This window comes from Melozone crissalis, unplaced genomic scaffold, assembly GCF_028551555.1.
Source record: "Melozone crissalis strain CALT ecotype California unplaced genomic scaffold, PUWL_Pcris_2 ptg000034l_1, whole genome shotgun sequence".
NCBI lineage: Eukaryota > Metazoa > Chordata > Aves > Passeriformes > Passerellidae > Melozone > Melozone crissalis.
Window position 1 is genome coordinate 6,298,046 of NW_026535812.1, and position 21,362 is coordinate 6,319,407.

The 21,362-nt window shown below is 51.8% G+C and overlaps 1 protein-coding gene across 1 annotated transcript in view; it reads right to left on the reverse strand.

Annotated features, from left to right (window-relative positions):
• EPHB1 (EPH receptor B1) overlaps positions 1 to 7,860 on the reverse strand; it is an 80,277-nt gene extending 72,417 nt beyond the window's left edge. Inside the window, exon 1 of the mRNA XM_054282348.1 lies at positions 7,735 to 7,860. Coding sequence (XP_054138323.1) covers positions 7,735 to 7,792 — 58 coding nt within the window. The 5' untranslated portion in view covers positions 7,793 to 7,860. The remainder of the gene's footprint in view (positions 1 to 7,734) is intronic.
• Between the last annotated feature and the right edge of the window lie 13,502 nt (positions 7,861 to 21,362).

The following is a 21,362-nucleotide window of genomic DNA, read 5'->3' on the forward strand; positions in this document are numbered from 1 at the left end:
TCCATCCTGTCCCTTGGGCATTTGGAAATAAGAAGCTACAGATTTTTGGTCAAAGCAGCAAGGTCAGTCCCAGAGTGCCTCCAGCACATCAGGCTGTCTCCCTCTCAGTTTCCCCCATTCAGAGGGCAGGGAATGCCCAGAGCAGCCCCCCATAGCCAGTCCCATTCTCCTCCTGCCCCCTGAGGACAGTGTTTCCCTTTTAACTCTTCTGCTGAGTTCCCAGTTTTCCTGGGGAAGATGTAATTCACATCCCTCTGCCTGTTCCACAGTGATTTAATGTCTTTTGAGCAAAATGCAATTATCCTCATATCAACAGGGCCCTAGTGAGGATGATAATGAGGCGGCTCCAGCCCCGCAGCTACGGAAGTGGCTGAAGCCAGCGGAGGCCTCGAGTAATCAAAGGCCCATCCCTGGCCTCTGAGTGCTGAAAAAGAAATGAAAAACCTCCATAAAACTTCAAACACGGCCCTTCCCTGCTCCATCCCTCCACCCTTGGTGTGGTTTTAGCAGCAGGAGACAAGAGACCAACAGCAGCTCTGGGTACCCCCCAGTTCATCACAGCCTCCTGCATCTTGGGTGTCACCTGCCAGGTCACCTATGGCAGAGAGGGAGCACAGGGGGGCATCAATCTGCTGCTCAAAGCAGCCCTGTTTGCCCAGGTTTTGGGGCTCAAGAAGCACCCTCTATGCTGAGTTGAAGGTGACTTGCCCAGGACACACAAATAAAGGTGTCCCCCTGCTCTGTGGTATTCACAGGCCCTCTGAACACAGAGAAGCAGAGAAAAGAATGATCAAAACAATTCTTATTTGCTGCTCCTGTGTTTTTGAACATGTGGAATGTATTGGAAGATTATTTATCTGAAGGGATTGCTTGATTGGATTCTGGTGGACATTGTTTATGTTAATTAGCCTGTCAGGTGCAAGCTGTGTCAACTTTCTTCAGTTTAGTATAGTTCTTATTAGTGTAATACAGTGTAAAATAGTTATAATATAGTACAATAAAGTAATTAATTAGCCTTCTGATATCATGGAGTTCTGCACACCATTCTTCCCAGACAGTGGGGTCACTCTATTGTAAATACAATACTGCTCTGCCCTGCAAACAGGAGGAAAATGGAGAAAGGGAGGGAAAAATGTGCAACAGGTCTTGGGCTTTGCAGGACTTCAGAGGCTTCCTGAGAGACAGCAGAGCCAGGAGCAGGGAGCATCCAGTGGGCTGAGCTGCTCATCCTCTCATAAAAATAATATATAGTCAGGCAAAGACACCAAAACCTGGCTGTGCTTGGAGCAATCCAAGGAAAATGCTGGTTGGGTTTGAATTATCCAAAGCTTGGTTCCCAGCTGCTGCTGGGATGTGGCACATTTGGGTACCAGTGCATTGGAAAAGCAGGTGGGATGAGGGAAGGGCTTTTGAGGAGAGAGTATCATAAAACAATCCTTTGAAATTGTAATGAAACCCCCATCAAGGATGACAGGAAACAGCCTGGAAGTGAGGATTTCCACAGCCCCTTACCTATTCCCACCCTCCACTTTTATTCATTGCATAACAACGCTTCATCAGCTCCAACCACCAGTGACCCTGACTGGATGCATCCCCAGATAATAAACATTTCCTTCACCAACTAATAAGCACATACCTGAGGCTCTACTGATGCCTAATTACTTGGCCTGGATATTTCAAAATTTTAAATAAATAAATAAATAAATAAATACATAAGATCCTAGAATCCCAGAATGGTTTCTGTTGGGAGAGGCCTTAAAGATCATCTCATTCCAACCCCTTGCTATGGGCAGGGACAACTTCCACTAGATCTTAGTAATAACCTAAATAACCTTAATACTGTTAAAAATCACCAAGGTTAACTTAACACCATTTTTTTTTCTGCCCCCATCCAGAAAGGCCTTGAAAGGATTTGTTCTGCTCATTAAGGGGAATGTCTGAGAAGAGAAAAAAAGCAAATTAACATTCATCAATTAACTAAAACCAATCTTAATCCTCACCTCCTCCAAACAACTGCTTTCCATGACCATCCATTGTGACCTAAGTGCACAATATGGAGATGTCCACCAAGGGATGCTCTGGGACTCCCTTCCTCCCAACCAAGAGCATCCTTGCTTTAAGTTGGAAGAAGTGAGGCTGAAGGACATTCATTTTCCTTGTCCAGGGATCAGCACAAGCCCCTTCCCCTTTGAACTGTTGCCTCTGTGATTTTTCACTGCAGGGCTCCCAGCAGGAACTTATTAAAGCCAGACCAAAGCACGTCTTGCTTTAATAGTAATTAGGTCACCCTGGGTTGTGGGCTTAGCAGGCAAAACTATAATTATTTAGAAACATCAAGTTTAAATGCCAAAGAATCTTAATGGAGCTGAGCTAATTAACCAATTTCAACTAAGTAACTGATTAGCTTAAAAAGAAAAAAAAGATAAATCAATGATCATAGACAACAACATTTTCCTTTAACAGCCTTTCTTGCAGCAATTCTCAATTGCACAAACTGAGCCCAACAACCCCTGCTAACCAAATATTATTGTAATTAAATATTCAACAGAAAGCCTCTTCAATTATTCAGAAGACTGATAACACTTGGGTTATAATGGGGGTGGTGGGAGAGGTTTCCAGAAGCAGGGATTGCGCGCACCACCCAGCTCCGGCGGCTGACGCAAACCCAGGGCTCGTGGCATCAGCACAGGGCACCCCTCCCGTGCCTGGAACCAACCTGGGGGCAGAGACGTGAGCAAACAGACCAGATGGTGCACAGGCTTTCTGCATTCCTGCTATTAGAGCAGAAATTTAGGGGACTAATGGCCAGTTTCCAGGTTTCACACCGTTTTCCAGTGGTAGCGTTATTCCCCTGACAGAGGGCTGGGATGAAAAGCAGGCCCTGGTGTATCATTATAATTCACTAAGCAGCATTACCATAGGAAATTACAAATTAGCTTTTCAGCAAAGGATACGGACGTATTTAGATTAGCCATAGAGAAACTACAGAACCTTCCAGCCCATTCATCAAAGCTCTTGTAGCTCCAACTTTCAGGGAAATGAAACAATAATAAATATTGAGCAGGGAAAGTTAATCTCCCCTGAATGCACTTCAATAATTCAAAAGTTGTGAGAAATAAATAAATAGAGCACAGATCCTTTCGTGCCTACAAAACACATGTCCTGTTTTTCTCACTATTTCTCATGATGTGACTTGGTGGGAAAATGGATGGTGACCAAAATAAAAGAGCTCCAAAAACTCAGCTATGGCTGTGAGCAACATTTACAGGGAAGGAGGGAGCTCATCCATGCCTACCACTTATCTGGAAAGCCATGGAGGTGATTTGGGCAAGAGTTTGCTCCCATTATCCCTAAGGAAAAGGCTGTGCTGCCTCTACCTGCTGTGTGTCTGTTCCCTTCCCCGCACACTCCCAGACAGTCTCTCAAGCTGCTCATTTTTGGAATATCTGTGGGTTTACCTCTAAAAGCTGAACAATGCAATAACCAGCTCAGAGTCCATAACCACCCAAGGTCCCAGCTCTTTCCTGACACTACTCTGCCATCACTCCATCCTTTTCCACACCCTTCTGCTCTCACACCAACCTGGGACCTCTGTAAGCAACATTCACTCCAACCTTCCACCATTCCAGAAGGAGATTCCTTCCCAAATTGCCACCCAGCCAACATCCAACCTTAACATTTGCCTTGCCCAGGTATTGTGTGCATCAACCCTTAATAGCTCTGTTTGCAGCAGAACAAGGTCAAATTGAAACGTGCTTTCAAATCTTAAGGAGTATTTGGGGAAAGCATTCCATCACACAACCCCAAGTATTTACCCAGCCTTGCTGTGCCGTTAAATGGTTCCTCACACCAACTCTGTCTGTTTGGAGGGAACAAAGCACCATGGTTTGGGGTTCATGAAGGAAGCCCTTTCCATGTATTCTGAGCTCAGGGTACCCCCAGCTGGGAGAGATAGAAAAAGCCCCTGGAGCTGGCTGGACTCAGCCAGTGCAGGGCACACACACCACAGGAGCCTCAGCCTTGCTCTGAGCATCACCCCATCAGCCTCATCCCACAGCACTCCCACTGCACCAGCACTGGGGTCTCTGAGACTTTGCTGACCAGATCAGCATCAAGTTACCCACTGCCCAAGGTACAACTTCCCCCTTTTCATCAAATCTGAGCATTTCTTTAGCTTACAGAACCCATCTCTGCTAGAAACATCTATTACTCAGCACCATAGCCTGGATCCAGACAAACATATTTGGCCTCTTTCATCATCCAATATCTGTATTTTCTTCTGATTTCTAAGACCAATGGAAGGGTTTTATTCTATCCTGTTGTGTCAGGAGCTGCACCCAAGATGGGTTAGAGGAGACCTAGCAAACCCTCTGGCAGTTCATGGCACAGCAGTCAGGGATGCTTAACACACAGGAGAACATGCAGCACTCCAATATCCAAAAGAACAGGAAAACACAATCCCCACCTTGTCCATGAGCAGAGATACTGGAAGTTAGTCCAAAAAAAAACCAAAAAAAAAAAGAAAAAAGAAAAAAGAAAAAAAAGGCAACATAAGCACCTGCAGCGTCAAGCCCCTTTTCCATGACTTGACAAAACACCTTCCCTTCAGGCTGACAAGATCTGGGCTCACTCATCAAGCCAAGAATAAGGTTTCCCCCTTAGGGCTTTCTTTTTCCCCTCAGTTAGTTTGAGCAAAGAAAGCAAGAGTAACCGGACAGCTGAACAGTAGCACTTGCAAATTCCCATGAAGGTTACCACTTGCATTTGCAAATTCCCTCCTGAAGACTTTTTTCTGGCTTCTCCTTGAGAAGGGCTCAGCTCGGGGTGGAGCAGCTGGGCAGAGGTGGGAGCCCACAGGGCGCTCAGGGAAGCTCCTGCTCGGCACAGGCTCCGCTCCGGCGCCTGGCAGAAGCACAGAAGCCCAAAGGATGCCTGCAACAGATGTGGGCATGCTGAGCCAACAGGGAGGAGAGGAGAGCAGGGCAGGCATGGAGCATGGAGCACGGAGCACGAGCCAGGGACATCGCTCCAGCCAGACCCCATCCCTGCTCCTCTCCCAGGCAGCAGCTCTGAAGCTGGTGGATAAGCAGGGCAAGAAAACTAAGCTGGATTCACCGACCCCAAGCAGAGCTTTTCACCTCCCTCCTGTGCTCTGCTTACCGTGATGCTGCAAGCACAGAGAGAAAAACCTGGGTTTTAAACGAGCAGGCGCAAGGCAGGGAGTTGCTGGAGAGGCGAGCAGGCCAGGCAGGTGAAACAGAGCAGGTGGAGGAGCTGCACCGAAATGGTCACCAGCCCCATCTGACCTACCAACAGCTCCAAGCCGAATTAAAACATGTAATGTCAGCCCATTACCACCCTCTCTATATGCTAAATGGATTATATTTGGTTCAGCTAACACGAGAGAGAGCACGCGAGCGAGCGGCTCCTGAGTGATTGCAGGCTGTGGGAGAGACAGGGTATTTGGTGCTGTCATCCTCTCACATCCTTCTTCCTCTTTGCAAGGCACAAAAAAAAATTTAATTACTACAAACGTCCAGGTGTCCAGCAGAAAAGGGTCAGCTAAGCCACAGGATTTAGTAAAAAATCAAGGAACCATAAAAAAAGTCAGGTAATGACTCTATAACATCCAGGTTCGCGTGCCACAGGCAATGAGTTAGCAAGGTTTTATGGAGAATAATAACGAGCATGGTTTGGAGGCAGCCCATGCCCTGACTCCAGCTGCATCCTCCTCCCCCTCCAGCCGGGTCCAGACCCCCAGACGCCTCCCCCACCATCACAGGAAAAAGACTTTTTGTCTGGTTGGCTGATTCGGGATGCAGAGAGCCATGCCTGGCTCGGCTGCCTCTGCAGCCCAGGGCAGAGCAGGGCACCAGCCGTGGCTGTCAGAGAGGGCTGCTGGCTAATCCAGCCTCGCCAATGCTCCGGGGGAAAGCCGGACCCCAGGGCAGGGCAGGTTCTAGGACATGCTCCAGATCCATTAGAGAAAATCATGTTTCAATCTAGCAAATTCAACCTCTGTATCAAGAGATCCAGTAAGATTTAAATAAACCCCATAAAAAGGCATTTTCTTTATACAACCATATCATTAGACTCTCGCCTGAACTCCAAACCGGATTTGATTGCTCTACCTCAGAAATCCCCCATACAAAATTTTCCCTGAAAACTGAGCTCTCTCCTAGGATACTACTTTACTATCCAAGCAACTTCCTGAGCAGAGCAGAAATATCACCACTCCTCGACAGGTTGGGTCCTGGGCAGGGACACTGACTCTGCCAGTGCTGCCGGGGAGAGCCGCGCAAGCTGGGGAACACCCTGGGTGACACCCAGGAGTGTCCCCAAAGCAGGAGGGAGCCCAAGTCGCCCGTGCAGCCGCAATTCCAGCAGCGTCTCAAGCCGCTGTCGCTGCCAGCCAGGCGCTGCTAACAGGTCTCGCCTCTTCACGTGCGGCGAGCAAACCGCGCTCGCTGCATCACGCTCCGGCATGGCACCAGCACTCCCACCGCCAGCTATTCCCGCAGAGATGCCATGAAACACGAAAGGCAAACACGTGTGCCAGCCAAAAGCCAGCGGGAAGGGGATGCTGCATGGAGCGGGCCTGCCCACCGCGATCCGGCAGCCGTGCTTGCGAGCGGAGAGGAGCTGCGGCCGAGCCCCAGCGGAGCAGCATTCCAGCTCCCGAACCAGCTCCTCGCTGCCAGAGCTGAGCCGGACTCTCCTGCCATCAGCTTCCAGCCATACTCACATTAAACCCCCCAGGAGGGCCCAGCCCCGGCAGGTTTGAGACCCCGAGCATCATCTCCCGCACCCCGCCTCTCGCTGCTCACAACCCCGGGGCTGCACCACGTCCCCTGCCCGCAGCCACCGCTCCGCCGCTGGGCAGCCCCTGCCGCGAGCTGCTGCTGCACCAGCAAAAAAGGTGGCAGCGGCAAAATAAAGCGAAAAAATAATCGAAGCGATACTTCAAGAGCCGTGCTGGACACGGAGCAGCGACACGGCACCAAGGCTGGGGCGAGCTGGGCTGGCTGTCCCACCAGGCCGACCGCCCGCAGCCTGGCTCTGGGCTGCAGGCACCTTCCTGCTGCCCAGCAAACCCCACGACCAAGCGGGAGATGGGGAAAAGATCCCAGCGCAATGGCACGGATTGTGCTGAGAGAACGAGCACGCACCTGCTCCGTGGCTCCATGGCCGGGGAAAGCGTCCCCGGGCTCAGTTCATGCCCAGAAACGGAGACCACCTGCCCACGGCTCCCGGCGCATCCATCCCCCGCCGGGGCTGCGAGCAGGAGGAGGGTGGGCAGAGGCGGCTCCGCGCACCGCCACAGCCCCCGGAGGCAGCCCCACGGAGCAGGGGAGACCCAGACGGGACTCCGGAGACGGCCCCACCGCGGCCCCGGCGACCACAAGGGACCTCGGAGGTGACCCCAGCGCGGCGCCGGGCAGGGCTCCGCAGGGAAGGGAAGCCGTGGGGCTCCCCCCACGCGGATGCGGGCGGGTTTTCTCCTCCATCCCCGGCCCTCTCCCGAGGGGACGGGATGCCAGTGCCGCCCGCGGGCCGGGTAACCCGGGCTGGCACAAGAGGCCGGGGCCACGGGGCTAGGATCCAGCCCGGTGCCCGTGCCTTACGGCGGGGGAGTCGCTCCCTGCCCGCTCCCTAGCCGCAGACGCCGCGGGCGGCGCAGAGACCCTCGGCTCAGCATCCCACCCGCTCCCGGTAGTCCCGGTCGCCGCTCACCTTCCACGGCGGCCGCGGCGGCGGCCAGGCAGAGCAGCACCACCAGATCCGCAGCCATCGCCTCCTCGGGCCCCGCAGGCGTCAGCCGCTACCGGCGGGCGGCCGTGAGCGGGCATGGGGGGTGCGTCCGCGGGCCGGGTGGCTCCGGGGCAGGGCGGGCCGGGGCCGCGGACGGGACGGGCCGGTGGCGGTGCCGGTGCCGCTGCCCGCCCGCCCGGGTCACATCGCCGCCGCGAGTGGCGCGCGCGGCCACGCCGCCGCCGGCCCCCGCCGCCGCCCGGCCCCGCCCCCGCCGCCGCCCCGCCAATCCCCGCGCCCGTCAGGCCACGCCCCCGACACAGCCCCGCCAATCCCCGCGTCGCTCCCCGCCTCGGCCACGCCCCCGCGCTCCGCGAGCGCCCGTGCGAAGGGGGACGGCGCCCCCTGGCGGCCATGGCCGCCCCTCACGCCGTGCCTCCCCTCAGCGGCACCCGCGACGGGGCGGACCCGGCCCCGCAGAGCCGGGACGGGCGGCGACAGCAGCGGGGACGCGCCGGAGAGATCACAGCGCCGCAATCCCGCTCCACTCTCTCACCCCCAAAAGGAATCTGGAGGGAACTCACGGCCCCACAGAGACAGGGCCCCTGTTCCCAGCCGTCCCCAACGTGGCCGCTCCCTTCAGGCTCAGACACCGCAGGCGCAGGGGTCGGGCACAACGCGGGGTCCCCTCAGCCTCCTGCCTTCTCCTGCACCGCGCTCCCCCTTCGCTGGGCATCGCTCCGGACGCCGCGGCCACATGGGCACCCGGCAGCAGCGGCCTGGCTCGGGGGACGCCGGGATGCTCAGCCCCGCAGCCCCGTCACTGCCAGCCCAGGTCCGTGCCCTGTACACACCAGCCCAGCCAGGAGCCATCTACACCCGCAGCCTCCACAAGGAACCTTCCAGGAGGATGCTCGCCCTGTCCCGCTCACCGCCCACCGCCCCGGTCAGCCTTGGAGGGCTCAGCATCCCCCGCTGCTCCGCTGCCCACCCGACAGCAAAGCTGAGCCTGGCCCGCCCCGTCAGGGATCCCAGCACATCGGGGTTAGGGACAGCAGCACACGCAGGTTCGGGAAAGCAGTACGGGCTCATTCTGGTCACGGCCGCACGCCACGCTGGGACCAGAAACCCTGCAGAGACACCGAACGCTGGAAAATCATCAGCTTTTCAGGGAAAGAGCGTGCAAAAAACAGTCAGAGGTGCCACGGGAACAAGAGTTTTCCTTTTGCGGTTGTGCAAAATATATTTGCAAGCAGCTCCTATTCAGCTGAGCAAATAACTGAAAAAATTGCCAAGAAGCTTCTGGCTAAGTTTTAAGGAAATTTGCTTTCATCTTGACAACCCTTCTTCATTTCCTTCCCATGAATATCTCAGCAATCCAGTTTACTCACTCAGAGGATCACAGAAAGAAAACTGTGAAGTAAATGTCAGTATTATTTGCATCTTTATCCAGTCTGCCATAAAAGCAACACCATGTTATTTATCTGATCTAGCACAACTCAGTAACAGCTCAAGTATAGAATATTCATGATGTGCAAAGCAAAAAAATGTTAATCGTTTGAGAATACAAGAGACGAAGAGCTGAGCCTGTGAGTTATCCAGAGAAGTGCCTCATTTTGGGGAGGGGGGGGTTCCTCCCAAATAATAGTTGTCAACTGAAAACCTTGCATTCAGAAACTAACATTTGACCAAAAAAAGCCTGACAATTTCTGTAGGGTAAAAAAAAAGAATAATACATCAATATTCTTCTGATTTCTTTTCAGCTGGCCAAAGAGTTGGCTGCGCTGGGTGAAAGCCAGCTGTGTTTGTTCAAAACGTTTTCTATTCTGTCAGCCCTGCTGAGTCTCCCAACAGCGAGGCTTTGCTTCTCCTGGAGGACACATCTCCAAAAAAGCCGTGTACCATCTGGGGGTGGGAGTGGGAAGGTGGGAGCATGCTGTCACAGGGCCACTCTTCCTTGCCCACCCAGTGAGATTGTTACCACCTGCCCCAGAGACAATGCCCACCAGCATCCCCTTGGAGGGCACATCAAGGGCATTAAACCCTGATGGGGTTTTGGGCACATTTTGCTCTATTTTCCTTTCTGAGCCAGCTCTGTGTGGGAGGCAAACACCCCAGAGAAGGCAAAACCACCCTCTGGGCTACCAGCAAGCTCCAGTTGTGCCCAGCAGGCGCCTGTGAGGGAAGGACACGGGGCCTGACCTGCTCAGAGCACGAGCAGCCCGCAGAGGGAGGGCTCTGGGTGGTGCTGTGCCCGGGGGCACGGCCGGGCCCTCAGTGCTCACAGCCCGCAGCAGCACATGGAGATGGCGGCAGTCGGCTGCCAGAATTAGCTCTGTCTTAATTAACAGCTTTGCCTTTGTTCTCAGATGCTGCTTCAGGAGATGCCAAAGCCTTTGTGGAGGATGAAGATCTGGGATCCCAGTGAAAGGAAGCATCAAGATTTATCATATGGCACAGCGCAGATTTCCTTCACAAAAAGCCCTCGTAACCACCTTCGAGAGCAGAGGGCTCACAGCCTGTGCCAGTCCCTGTTCATCCCCACCACACTGGCTGTGACAGGAGCAGCTGAAGCACAAACATGAATCCCACCAGGCCATCTTTGTGCTGTGGTGGCAGCAACCATGCTACAAGGGAGGCTCTAGAGGGGTCACTCCAAATTCTTAGAGCTGGGAAGCAGCGAGCCCACACTCTGGGAGCCTGACATCTCCAGTGACAGTAAGTGGGGGGTGACCAAGGCTCCTGCCCTGCACCAGAGCCACCACCCAGCTCAGACCGAGAGCTCACTGGGATAGTGCCCTTGGTGGCAGGAGAACCCTGTGAGCCACACACTAATGTAGGAGCAGCTCAGAGCAGGATAAAGGTCAAACAAACCTCCCCTGCATCAGCCTCACCGAGCAGCAGAGCTGGCAGAGGACACAGGAGCCTCCCCAGCCAGGACAAGCACAGAGCTAAAGCAGCCGTGACACTCCTGGTTTATTTTCTAGCCAAGGCCAGGCCTGCAGGGAGGGCAGGAATCTTTTCACACAGTGCAGGAGCGCTGCTCCTGCATCCCTAATCCTGCCAAGGCAGCACAGGCTGCTCCCAGCAGCTTGCCTGTGCATTAATTGTAGAGGAAAAGCCTGCACCTACAGCATCCTCTCAAGAGTCAAAGCCTGGTAAATCCTCTCCCTGATAAGAGAGGCAGGTCCCTTCAATATTCCAGCATTCCAGACTTGTCTGTTGTGCACCACATAACAAGAGCTAGGTGAGACAGGTAACAAGGGCAATGCTGGCAAGCAGCATCCAGCCCTGCAGCACCTTCTGCACAGCTGAACCCCTTCCTGTGAGTCTAAATAAATGTAATATGATGTAATAACATTAATTAGCAACATTAAACGTTCAGTGTATTCAAGGCACAACTCAGCCACTTGGCACAGTGCAACCCAAACTGCTTACTGTTCTCCCAGGGGAAATAACCTCAGGGAGACTTCTGGGCTTGAATACCATGGGGAAGCTGAAGGCAGAGAGGGAGGGAGAGAAGTTATTGTCCTCTCCAGGCATTCACAGAAAATTCAGGTGTCTTATCAGAGCAGAAGAAGCTGTAGGAAGGACAACTCTTTTGTCATGTGAACAATTTGAGGACTAAATTGAAGTGAGACGTGAAGAAAAAGTAGGTGAGATGAAGGTTAATTTGGAAACCAGAGTGAGAACAGAGGGAGCTGGGCTATGGAAGAGTCTATTAATTCCCTGGGCAAGAAATGCAGCCTGAGCCAGGCCACAGAGTAACTCCTAGCACAGTACAGAAAGATAAATTGCAGGCTCTGCTGGTGGAATATTCTGTTTATTAAGTTCCAAAATAGGAGACAGTCAAGTGCCAAGTGCCTCAAGCCTCTCAGTGCCTGAGAACATATTAATCACTGGTGGGAGCAGTGTTCAGGCAGCTCAGTGTCACACCAGGCACCATGTAACAGGATGGACACACCACATCCTCCCCTCCACACTGCCACTGAGATGGGGAACAAGGCAGGGGAAGGCACCTGCTCCTCTAGCAATGGACAGCAGACAGATAAAGATCAACAAGTTCCTTTAGGAGCAAAAGAATCCACTTTGATTCATAGGTGCTGCGATTTCTGCTACCTGACTTTTCCTCTTAACCGGGTTTTTCTGGGCAGTTGCAAGTCCCAGCAGACCTGCCAGCTGTGGGACAGCACAAGCACAGGTCAGCCATGCCCCTTTCTCCTCGTTTTCCCTTTCTTCCTAGCATCTCCAGGTGGAAGGATCTCTTTGTTCCTTTTGAAGGCAGAGGATTAACAAAGGCAAATGCAAAAGAGAAAAACAAAAACTCCTTTGTCTGAGGATGGATGACATCTTTTTATCTGTTTCTAATCTAGCTTCAACTTCCATTTCTTTAGGAGGAAAAAAAAAAATCCAAAGATTAAATTTTATGCCAAGGCAAGCTATAATAAGTGACAGAAACACTCCATCTCCGGGTCCCTGCTAGCTCTGTGAAGTCAGAACATTCACAAGGAAGAAAGCAAAATATAGACAGACAAACACTTTCAATGGAGATTTAAAATAAAAACTCTCCTCATGTTCCAAATGCAAAAGCTACAGAAAAATATGTCGCTTCTCCAAGGAAATTTCATTATCTTGAAGCGAAATGCAATTTATCTTTGGAAGCTTTAAAAAAAAAAAAAATAGCAGGGAGGGGAAACTGCCGCAAGAGTTTCACTTTATCTCAGCGTTGGGTTTGTTGCAGTCTGAGCTGTGTTCCCACATCTGGAAGCACACAAAGGGTGGGAAGTTTTAAGGTGCAAGTCCATCCACAGAAGGAGGGAAGAGGGAGAATGGTCCAGCCCACTCCATATCTGCTGCTTCAGGGTCCCATTCAGATATTTTCCTACTGAAATCACACATCAGAGTGCGAAAAGCTGCCTTGGATCAGGTGCTCACCTCATGCACAGGAAACTTGCCATTTTTTCCTGCTTTATCGTGATGAATTTGCAATTGTCACCTTGATCAATGGTCCCATGAACACTATCATAAGGATAATATGATTTTTCCCCCCTATCCTATCACTCACAGGGTAATTACATGGCTGATTGCACTCAAGGGCAAGAGTATGTGTCCTGCACCCTTGCACAGAGCACACAGGTGCCTGGTACTGCTGGCATCACCAGGGCACTAACAGCAGTTTTTCCCAGGTAAAAGGAGCAAAACCAAGAATATTCAAGGCTCAAAACCCACTAGTCACACACACAAGGCAGTGAATGTCTCTGCAGGCATTGCAGCCACCCTGCTGTACTGATCATCAGTCTCACAGACACAGGAGGTGAAGGCCAGAAGGACCTGCTGCACCCCCCTGGCCTCCCTGCACACTCCAAACCTCACACAGGAGTTCTGCCCTGATCATTTCACTGCTTGCAAGAGAAACCTGCCTCCCAGCCAGCTCTTTACCAAGCCACTGCTTTGATAGCCCAGGGACAATGTGAACTGTCCCAGCAGTGCCCCTGGGCCCCTCTGGACAGGGATCACAGGTACCACAGGGCAGCTGGCAATACCCAGGCAGCCCTGCCCACAGCCACTCCCAAGGGATCAGCTGCCAAGAGCACGAGATGCCATGTCCTGGCTCCCATCATGCACACCCTCCTGCTCAGGCAGGGGCTCACAGTCATATGAGGAGCAGCTGAGGAGGCTCAGCTTGGAGAAAAGGAGGCTCAAGGGGCACCTTCTCACTCTCTACAGCTCAGCAGGGTGGAGCCAGGCTCTGACCCCAGGGAACAAGGGACAGGACAAGAGGAAACGGCCTCAAGCTGTGCCAGGGAAGGCTCAGGCTGGACATCAGGAGGAATTTCTTCTCTGTAAGTGTGGTCAGGCATCAGAAAGGGCTATGCAGGGAGGTGGTGAAGTCCCCATGCCTGGAGGTGTCCAAGGAACTCCTGAATGTGGCTCTCAGAGCTCTGGGCTGGGTGACATCACAGTTTGGACTCTGATCCTGGAGGTGTTTTCCAACCTCAGCGATTCTGTGATAAGCCTGCTAGTAACCTGCACATTCCTAGCTCTGTTCCATGAATCTCCATCCAGGGAGGGGAGGAAGGAGGACAGATAACTTCCAGGGACAGGATAAGTGCCCCAGCCTCAGCTCCCAGCCCTCCACAGCACAGCTCGGGGTGTCCAGACACTCCCAGAGCCACACACAAGTGCAATTCTTTAAGCAGGCTGCTGCAAGAGGAATAAAGGGAGTCCTCGCCAGCCTTGATTGGCAGGAGACATCGAGAATCCTTCAAGAGGGGATTTGAGAGAGTTTTGCATTTCAAACAGGGCAGGCAGGCAGAGGTTTACCCAGAGTGAAGAGGGAAGCAGCCAGGCTGCTGTTTCATCGGTTAACATCTGGCAGCTGCAAAGCTCAGAGATAATTCTGCCTCTGTCCTCCAGAGAGTTCGGATCTGGGAGGGATGCCAGAGATGTGGCAACTGGGAGGGGATGAAATTCCTTCACAGAATCCAAAACAGGCAGGGAAACATCACAATATTCTTCCTCCCTTTAAGTAAGCGACTCTTTGATGCTGACTGAGCCTGTGGAAATGTGTTTTGTTTTTTTGTTTTTTTTTTTTTTTGTCTAAGTGGAAGCAGGAGGAGAACAGAGGGGGTGATACAGGTGGGGGAAGAAGAAACACAGCAACAGCTTTTTTTTTTTACCAAAATCAGACCTTTTTGATCAAAGCCTGCAAAGACTTTTGATCAGGGTCTGCAAAAAAGCTTTTAATTGTTACCTGTGTTTCTATTTTTATAAAGACAATAAGGACATCAAATTATTTCCATTTAGAAATACCAGTTTACAGAAAACCAACAGGAAAATACAGATTTGGATTAAAAAAGAAAGCTAAAAAAAATCTTTCAGCCAAAACTTGAAACTTATTCAGAGGTAATTCTGAAAATTAACTGTCATGTGTTATAACAGTTTGTGTAAGACCATCATTTGTGACCAGATTGTTTCATTGTGATCACAAGGACAATCCCCACCTGAGCAGCATCCTGTGCTCTCCATCTCTCTGCCAGCTTTGCACTTGGGGTGGCTGCAGCCAGCTGGGGACAGTGACAGCCCTCACCAGGAATGGGCAATACAGCAGCAAGGCAGCTCTTCAATTACAGAGGAAATTGTCCTAATGAAGCCTGAACACATATGCTTCTCTGCAGGCATTTCTCCCGTGAATGCCACAGCTCATCCCAATCCCTTTGCACATCCCTGGCTCAGGGCATGGACAGAGGAAGGAGCAGCTCAGCTGGGCCATCTCAGAGTGGCATTGGAGGTGAGTCTCTAGCGCCACACCCAAGCACAGGTTGCTGGGACAGTCTGTCCCCACTCCCACAGTCTCAGCACACCCTGAGATCCCCAAGCCTGAGCACCAGCGGCCAGATTTGGCCATGGATCTGCACGGACCCCTCAGACTGGGGAATGGGCTCCTGGCTGGCACAAATCTGGGGAGAACCCGAGCAAGAAGAGCTGCTCATGGCTTCAGCCAGACCAGCCATCTCCTCCCTCCACTTACTCATCAACCAGGGCTGGGGACCAGCACCCCGTGTCCCCTCGGGCCACGCAGGTGGCTGAGGTTTTCCCCCACCAACCTCTGGAGGTCAGCAGCCGGCAGCACTGGGGCTCCGCACTGGCTGCCGCTGGAGAGAAACAAAACCCGGCCCAGGAAAGCAATGGAACTCGGGAAAGACCCGGTGGTTTGGACACGAGATGCTCTCCACACACCATAGGCGACCCCAAACATTTGCAGGGGCTGGCACGCATCCTCCCTTCACTGCTCTCCTTCCCTGCAGGCATGCAGGAGTGCAGGACCTTCCTCATTAATAGGAAATGATTAATTTCCAAAGCCTGCTTTGCCCATTTAATATCTTCAGGTCTCGTGCCAATTTGTCCACAAGTGAGCCCCGTTTTTGGAAAAGGAATGAATCCCCATTTCACTTTGCCAGCCTCCAATGTCATTTGCTCATTTCATGTCTGAAGGACGCTACAGCAAACCCTTTACAGCTAAATCATTACTGATTTTACAGAGGTTACAAGTTGCTGGTAATGTAAAAAAAACTCTTGGTAAATTTATTACACAGACTCTGACATTGTCCTGCATAAATCTCCATGTTCATGGTAAATAACAGAGGTTTCTAGACAATGTGAGACACCAACAAGAACTAAGAAAAGTGAACTGGAGGTATGGAAGGAAGCACATCTAGACCCCCTTGTGCAGAGCAGAAAAGGGAGTCCCTACCTTCACCTGGTCCATTAAGGTAAAAACCAAAAGAGGAAAGCAGCAGAAACCCTGCTTTTTCCAGCCAGGCAGGGAAAGGCAGCAGGTCTGTCAGGACAAGGTAGACCCCTCCTCCCAGGGACATGCTTCCTTGAGCTTCACCATGATATCATGGGCCAGTATCCCCCCACACTGCTTTGCTGTGTGCCAGAAGCTGAATATTGACCAAAAAGGTGGATTTGCCCCACAAACAAGGCTGTGGCAAGCTGTCTTCTGGCTGGGTTACAGCTCACTCTTGGTTAGCTAGAAACAAGAATTCCTGCCCACTGGAAAAAAGTTCCCATTGCTGTTTCCATGCTGCTCTCTAGGAAAGCTAAAGTCTGACTTTCAGCAAGGATCATTAATCTAATTATTTTTAGATTACATTTCTAGGTGTGTTCTCAGAGCTCCAGGCTCACAGCACAAGCACAGACAAGTGGATGGGTCCATTGTGCACCAATATAAGATCACTCCCCAAAATGGGTGGAAGCAGAGGGCAGGTAACAAGTCTGCAATTGTGGTGGTCAAAGAGGACAAACGCTCACCTGGCAGACGACATCTCCCATCAGAGGTAGGCTATGACATCCCAAGAGCTCACTGACAGCTCAGCCACATCACTCAGGCTCAGGGCAGCGGAACCAACTCCAGCCACTGCTCTGGTAGAAGGAACAAAAGGCCCCTACTTTGCCAGAGGGGATGACAAGCATCACTTCAGCTACTCAGAGCCTCATGCAGCACACCTGGGCCCCTCTTTATCCCACAGCCACGTGGCAGCTGAGACTCATTTCCTCCTAGCAGGGCTCCTCTGCAGCTGGAGAGCCCTGCTGGGGAACACCCACAGGCAGTGGGGAACACCTCTCCCCATTGTCCCATGTCCAGCTCTTCCTCACCAGGGGACAGCTCCCAGACACCAGGTGAAAGCAGTGTAGTGGAAGGTGTAGTGGAAGGTGTCTCTGCCCATGGCAAGGAGGTCTGAGATGATTTTCAAGGTCCTTCCCAATCCAAACCATCCTGTGAATCTCTGACTGGGTTGGGTTAATGTATCATAACATGCTCCCAACTCAAACTGCTCCACACTGTGGCCAGGCAGCCACAGGACTGCCACCAGCACCTTCACTGTCCCCATCCATCAGCATCTCCTTCAAACCAGCAACTTTCCCACAGTATTGCTCCCACATTCCCCCCAGGAGCTTCAAGCATATCCTGGTGACATCATGCTACACCCCCTTCCCTTCCCTTTCATTTCTTTCATCAAAGTTTCTTTTCATCTCCCACCTCCTTGCTCTGGGGTGTTTTGTTCACCTCTTGCTGCCTGCAGAGCTGAGCCACTGTGCTGGGAAGGGCTCTGCACCCAGTGTGGAGGTGGGAGCCCTCCCAGGAGGAGCAAACACAGTGTCAAAGCCCCCCTGAGCCTCACAAGCTCCCTACAAAACCCACAGAGCTACAACAGAGCTCTGTGGGATGAGCTGCACACCTTTGTCTATCAGACAAGCACATCCCCAGAAAACGGAGACTTATACTGAAGTGTGTTTAACACGGGCTCAAAACACGGTGTTTAATCTGTGGGAGTCTTCAACCCCCAGGCATGCTTGGGTCATGCCAGCACAGACAGCAGTGATCCTGAATGCTAAAGGAAGAAACGGGGAAGAAGATCCCCCAGGCTGGATGGGCAGACACAGCTGGAGGCAAAAAGGTTATCTCCAGATTGCAGGTGAGATGCTCCCACCGGCAGGGTGTGGAGACAGTGCCACACCAGAGCAAGACCTGGGAGAGGGAGAAGAGATAAACCTGGGCAAAGCAACACTTTTCAGCCTCTTTGGCAAAAACAAAATCAGGCCTTCATTTCAGATTAGCTGATTTTCATGTGAGTTTGGTTTTTTCAAAGGTTAGTGCAACCATACAAGTTTGCATGTGTATGTTTGAAGCAGAATACTGACCCCTTTTGAGGCTATTCAGTTTTACAATTAGCTCATTCTCTTCATTTCTCTCAAAATAATTGGGAAAAATCTTGCAAAGTGTGGCCAAGCCTCTTCAGAGGGATAAAACACAGGGTTTGCTTCAGCTTTGCTGCTCCAGACCATGTGACCGGTGGCTGGAGGCTGCAGCACACAGGCCAGACTGAACTGGGGGTGCTGGGACAAAAATGCACTTTTTCCCCATTTGCACTGAATGTTGTCATTTTGCCGGAATCCAAGCCCCTGCAGCTGGTTGCAAACCATCCACCAAAGAAAGAAAAAATCCTTTGCTCCCCCTCAGCATCAGTGAGCCAGGACAACACATGCCAGAGCCTGGGAATGGAGATAATGCCACTATTTCAAGGCCAGGCAGCACCTCGAGGCTGACACACTCCACCCCTGCCTGTACCTGCAATTTTACAAACTTCATAAATGTACCTATTAAATAATCTATTTACCTTTTTTTTCTAAGAAAATAACCAAAAGTTGAAAGGCACAGCACAACAGACAACCTTAGCTGTGAGCTTCTGATTTTTCTATGATACATTACATCCGAATCCGCCGGTGCGATGAGCAGAACGTACCAATTTGGGTAATTGGTGAGGGCCTGAGAGCATGCACACACTGCTGATCTGCCCTAAATGTATATTTACAGTGCAGGTTGTTTGCATTTCTGATGATCTCCGACACCAGAAGTTAATCAGCTCCTCTAGTGCACGCAATCAGCTCTGCAGCATTCTCCTCTCTGGTGTGGGGGAAGCCACTGCCAAACATTTCAGAGCTGCCAAACACCATTAAATGTTCAGTGGAGCAGGGGGAGGATGCTGCCAGGACCAGGCACTGGCCAGGTGCTCCCTTGGGCCAGAGGACACCTGGGCAACAGAGGGAAACATGAGAACAACACTGGAACTCAGTGCTGACCAACACTCCTGATGGGGCAACCTTGAGGCTGGTTTCAATTTAAACCTGAGTGCCGGCTCAACTCTTCCCACTGGATGTTAGCATTCCCATTTCCTCACCTAAAATCCACTTGAGTAATCAACTGTATAGCTAATGACAGGGGCACCAAATCAGCAAAGTACTTGAGCACATGCTGAAGTCCCATTGAGAGAAATTAGACCTAAGCAGACACTCTGCTCCCAGGTGAGGGGGCTTTGTGTAAAAAGTCACAAGAAGCCTGTTCAAAACAGGTGTAACAGCGCATGGAAGCAAGCCATTCCCACTCGAGTGGCTTCCAAGTATCCTGCTCAGCACCCACAAGGACCTGTCAGAAGCATGGGAAACCCAGAGCTTTAGACCTGACTTTATTTTTCTGGCAGCCAAACCTGAGTAGGCTTCAGAGGACAGTCCTGGAATGTTCAGGTGGCTCCCAGATCCTAAATGCAGGATAGCACCTCCTGGGATGCCCTGAGGAGGCAGCTGGGGATGGATGAAGGGCACAGCACGCACAGGCACCCCATGCAGGACCAACACAACCAGTATCCCCACACTGGGATCCCCCAGAGAGCCACGGGCAGGCTTTGCCCAGCCCTGTCCCTGCAATGAGATCCAGCACTGCTGAGCAGCAGGTGGGCAGGGTTACAGCCCAGGGACCCCAAAAGGAGCCCCCCTGGCAGCAGCACTGCCCCAGCTTTTCCAAGGAAGGACTGAGTCTGCACATTCCCCCCGTGGCCACGCTCCCACCCTGGCTATCCCCTCACGCCTGCTCCCCAGCGGGTTCGCAGAAATCCCACATCTCACCCCCCAGGCACCTCCCAGTCACGCTCCGAGTGACGGGAAGAGCAAAGATCAAGTTTCCCTGAGCACCAGAGGACAGCAATGACGTTTGGTCCTGCCAAGGACAACACCTCTCTCTGGCAGGTTGTGCAGGTAACCACCTGGCACGGTGAAATTGAGCTGTAACTTGACTTAAGTGTGGGATTTTAGAGCCCCACGCAGTGTTAATGTGTGTGTATCAATATGTATATACATCAATAACCAATGTGTTCCAAGGAGACAGTTTCCCTGGAAGTTTTCCAGCATTTGGATATCTTTATTACTGTGAGTTAGGTCAAAGCCCTAACTTGCATTAACTGGCACAGCTCTGCTGAAATCAATACCCCTACGCCAGCTCCTGCTATTTGATGAGGTGGCCCAGAATCTCTGTATTGGTTTTACTGTCTTCCTTCATCATCTGCCCAGTTTCCCCTGTCCAGCTGTATTTTTTCAGCTGATTTTAATTTTACTTGAGGAGTCCTGGGCAAAGGCTTCAAGCAAAGAGCAACCAACCACAACTGCTACGCTTGTAAGTGAGCAGTCCAGTTGTGTTCACCATCTCAGGATTTGCTTTCTTTGGTCTCCCAGCACTTGGAGATTACTCCTTGATTTCCTGGAGATCCCCATGTCTGACATTTCCCCTAATCCCTCTTGGTGTCCAGCTTAAGGGTCGAGCACAAGACCAAGCTGAGACAGGGAGTACCACAAGGCATTCACGCTCTCCCACGTTCACCCAGGGTGCAGACACACCTGTAACAACCAGCAAGAAGCCTTTTCTTACAACAGCCTCTTGCAGAAAGTCAAAAGCAAAGTCACAGACATCTTTCACTGCAGCAGGAGGGTAAGAGAGAAGACTCTGCTCAGCCTGCACAGGGGGGAGTGAAGCAGTTTACGTGCTAATCCCAGTGTGAGCAACCAGAGCTGGCACCAGCCGGGGCCACTTGTCTGACTTCAGCACTTGGCAGGGAGGCACGGATGAACACAAATATGTAGCACAGACCCTGGCTGCCCAAAGCCACAGGTTGTTTGCTGTCAGCAAATGGACCCAGACAGAAAAATAAATACAGAGAACATCTTGAATTTGGACAGTGGTTCCTGCATGGCTGCAAGGCTCAGCAATGCCCCTGCCCAGGCTCTTCAGTGCCCACAGCACATCTGATGGTGTGGCCAAAGGGAGGGACAAAGCTGCCATCCCTCCCCCAGCTCACATGTGTCCATGCAATGCTTCCAAGCTCAGGGATTTGTTATTTCTGGGGGAAAAAAACATAATCCTGAGGCCAGAGCAGAAAAGGAATGAGGGCAAAAAAGAGATTTTGGCAGGAGAGTGCTGGAGGATGATGCTGTGAAAGGGTTCTATTCCAGGGAAGGCAGCCTGATGCTCCCATGGGACACACAGTGCTGTCCATGTTGACAGCCTGGATCCAAGTGTCTGTCCCCACAGATGCCTTTGGAAGCACCACCTGTACATGTGCAACATCCTGACACTCCATGCCAGTGTGACAGGGCTGGCACAGCGAAGGAGCAAGGACGGGATGCAAGGCAGCAGACACATCTAAATAAGGCCACAGAGGTAAGGGCAGGATCACTTTAAGCAGTTAAAGTTTCATTTTAGTAGATAACACAAGGGG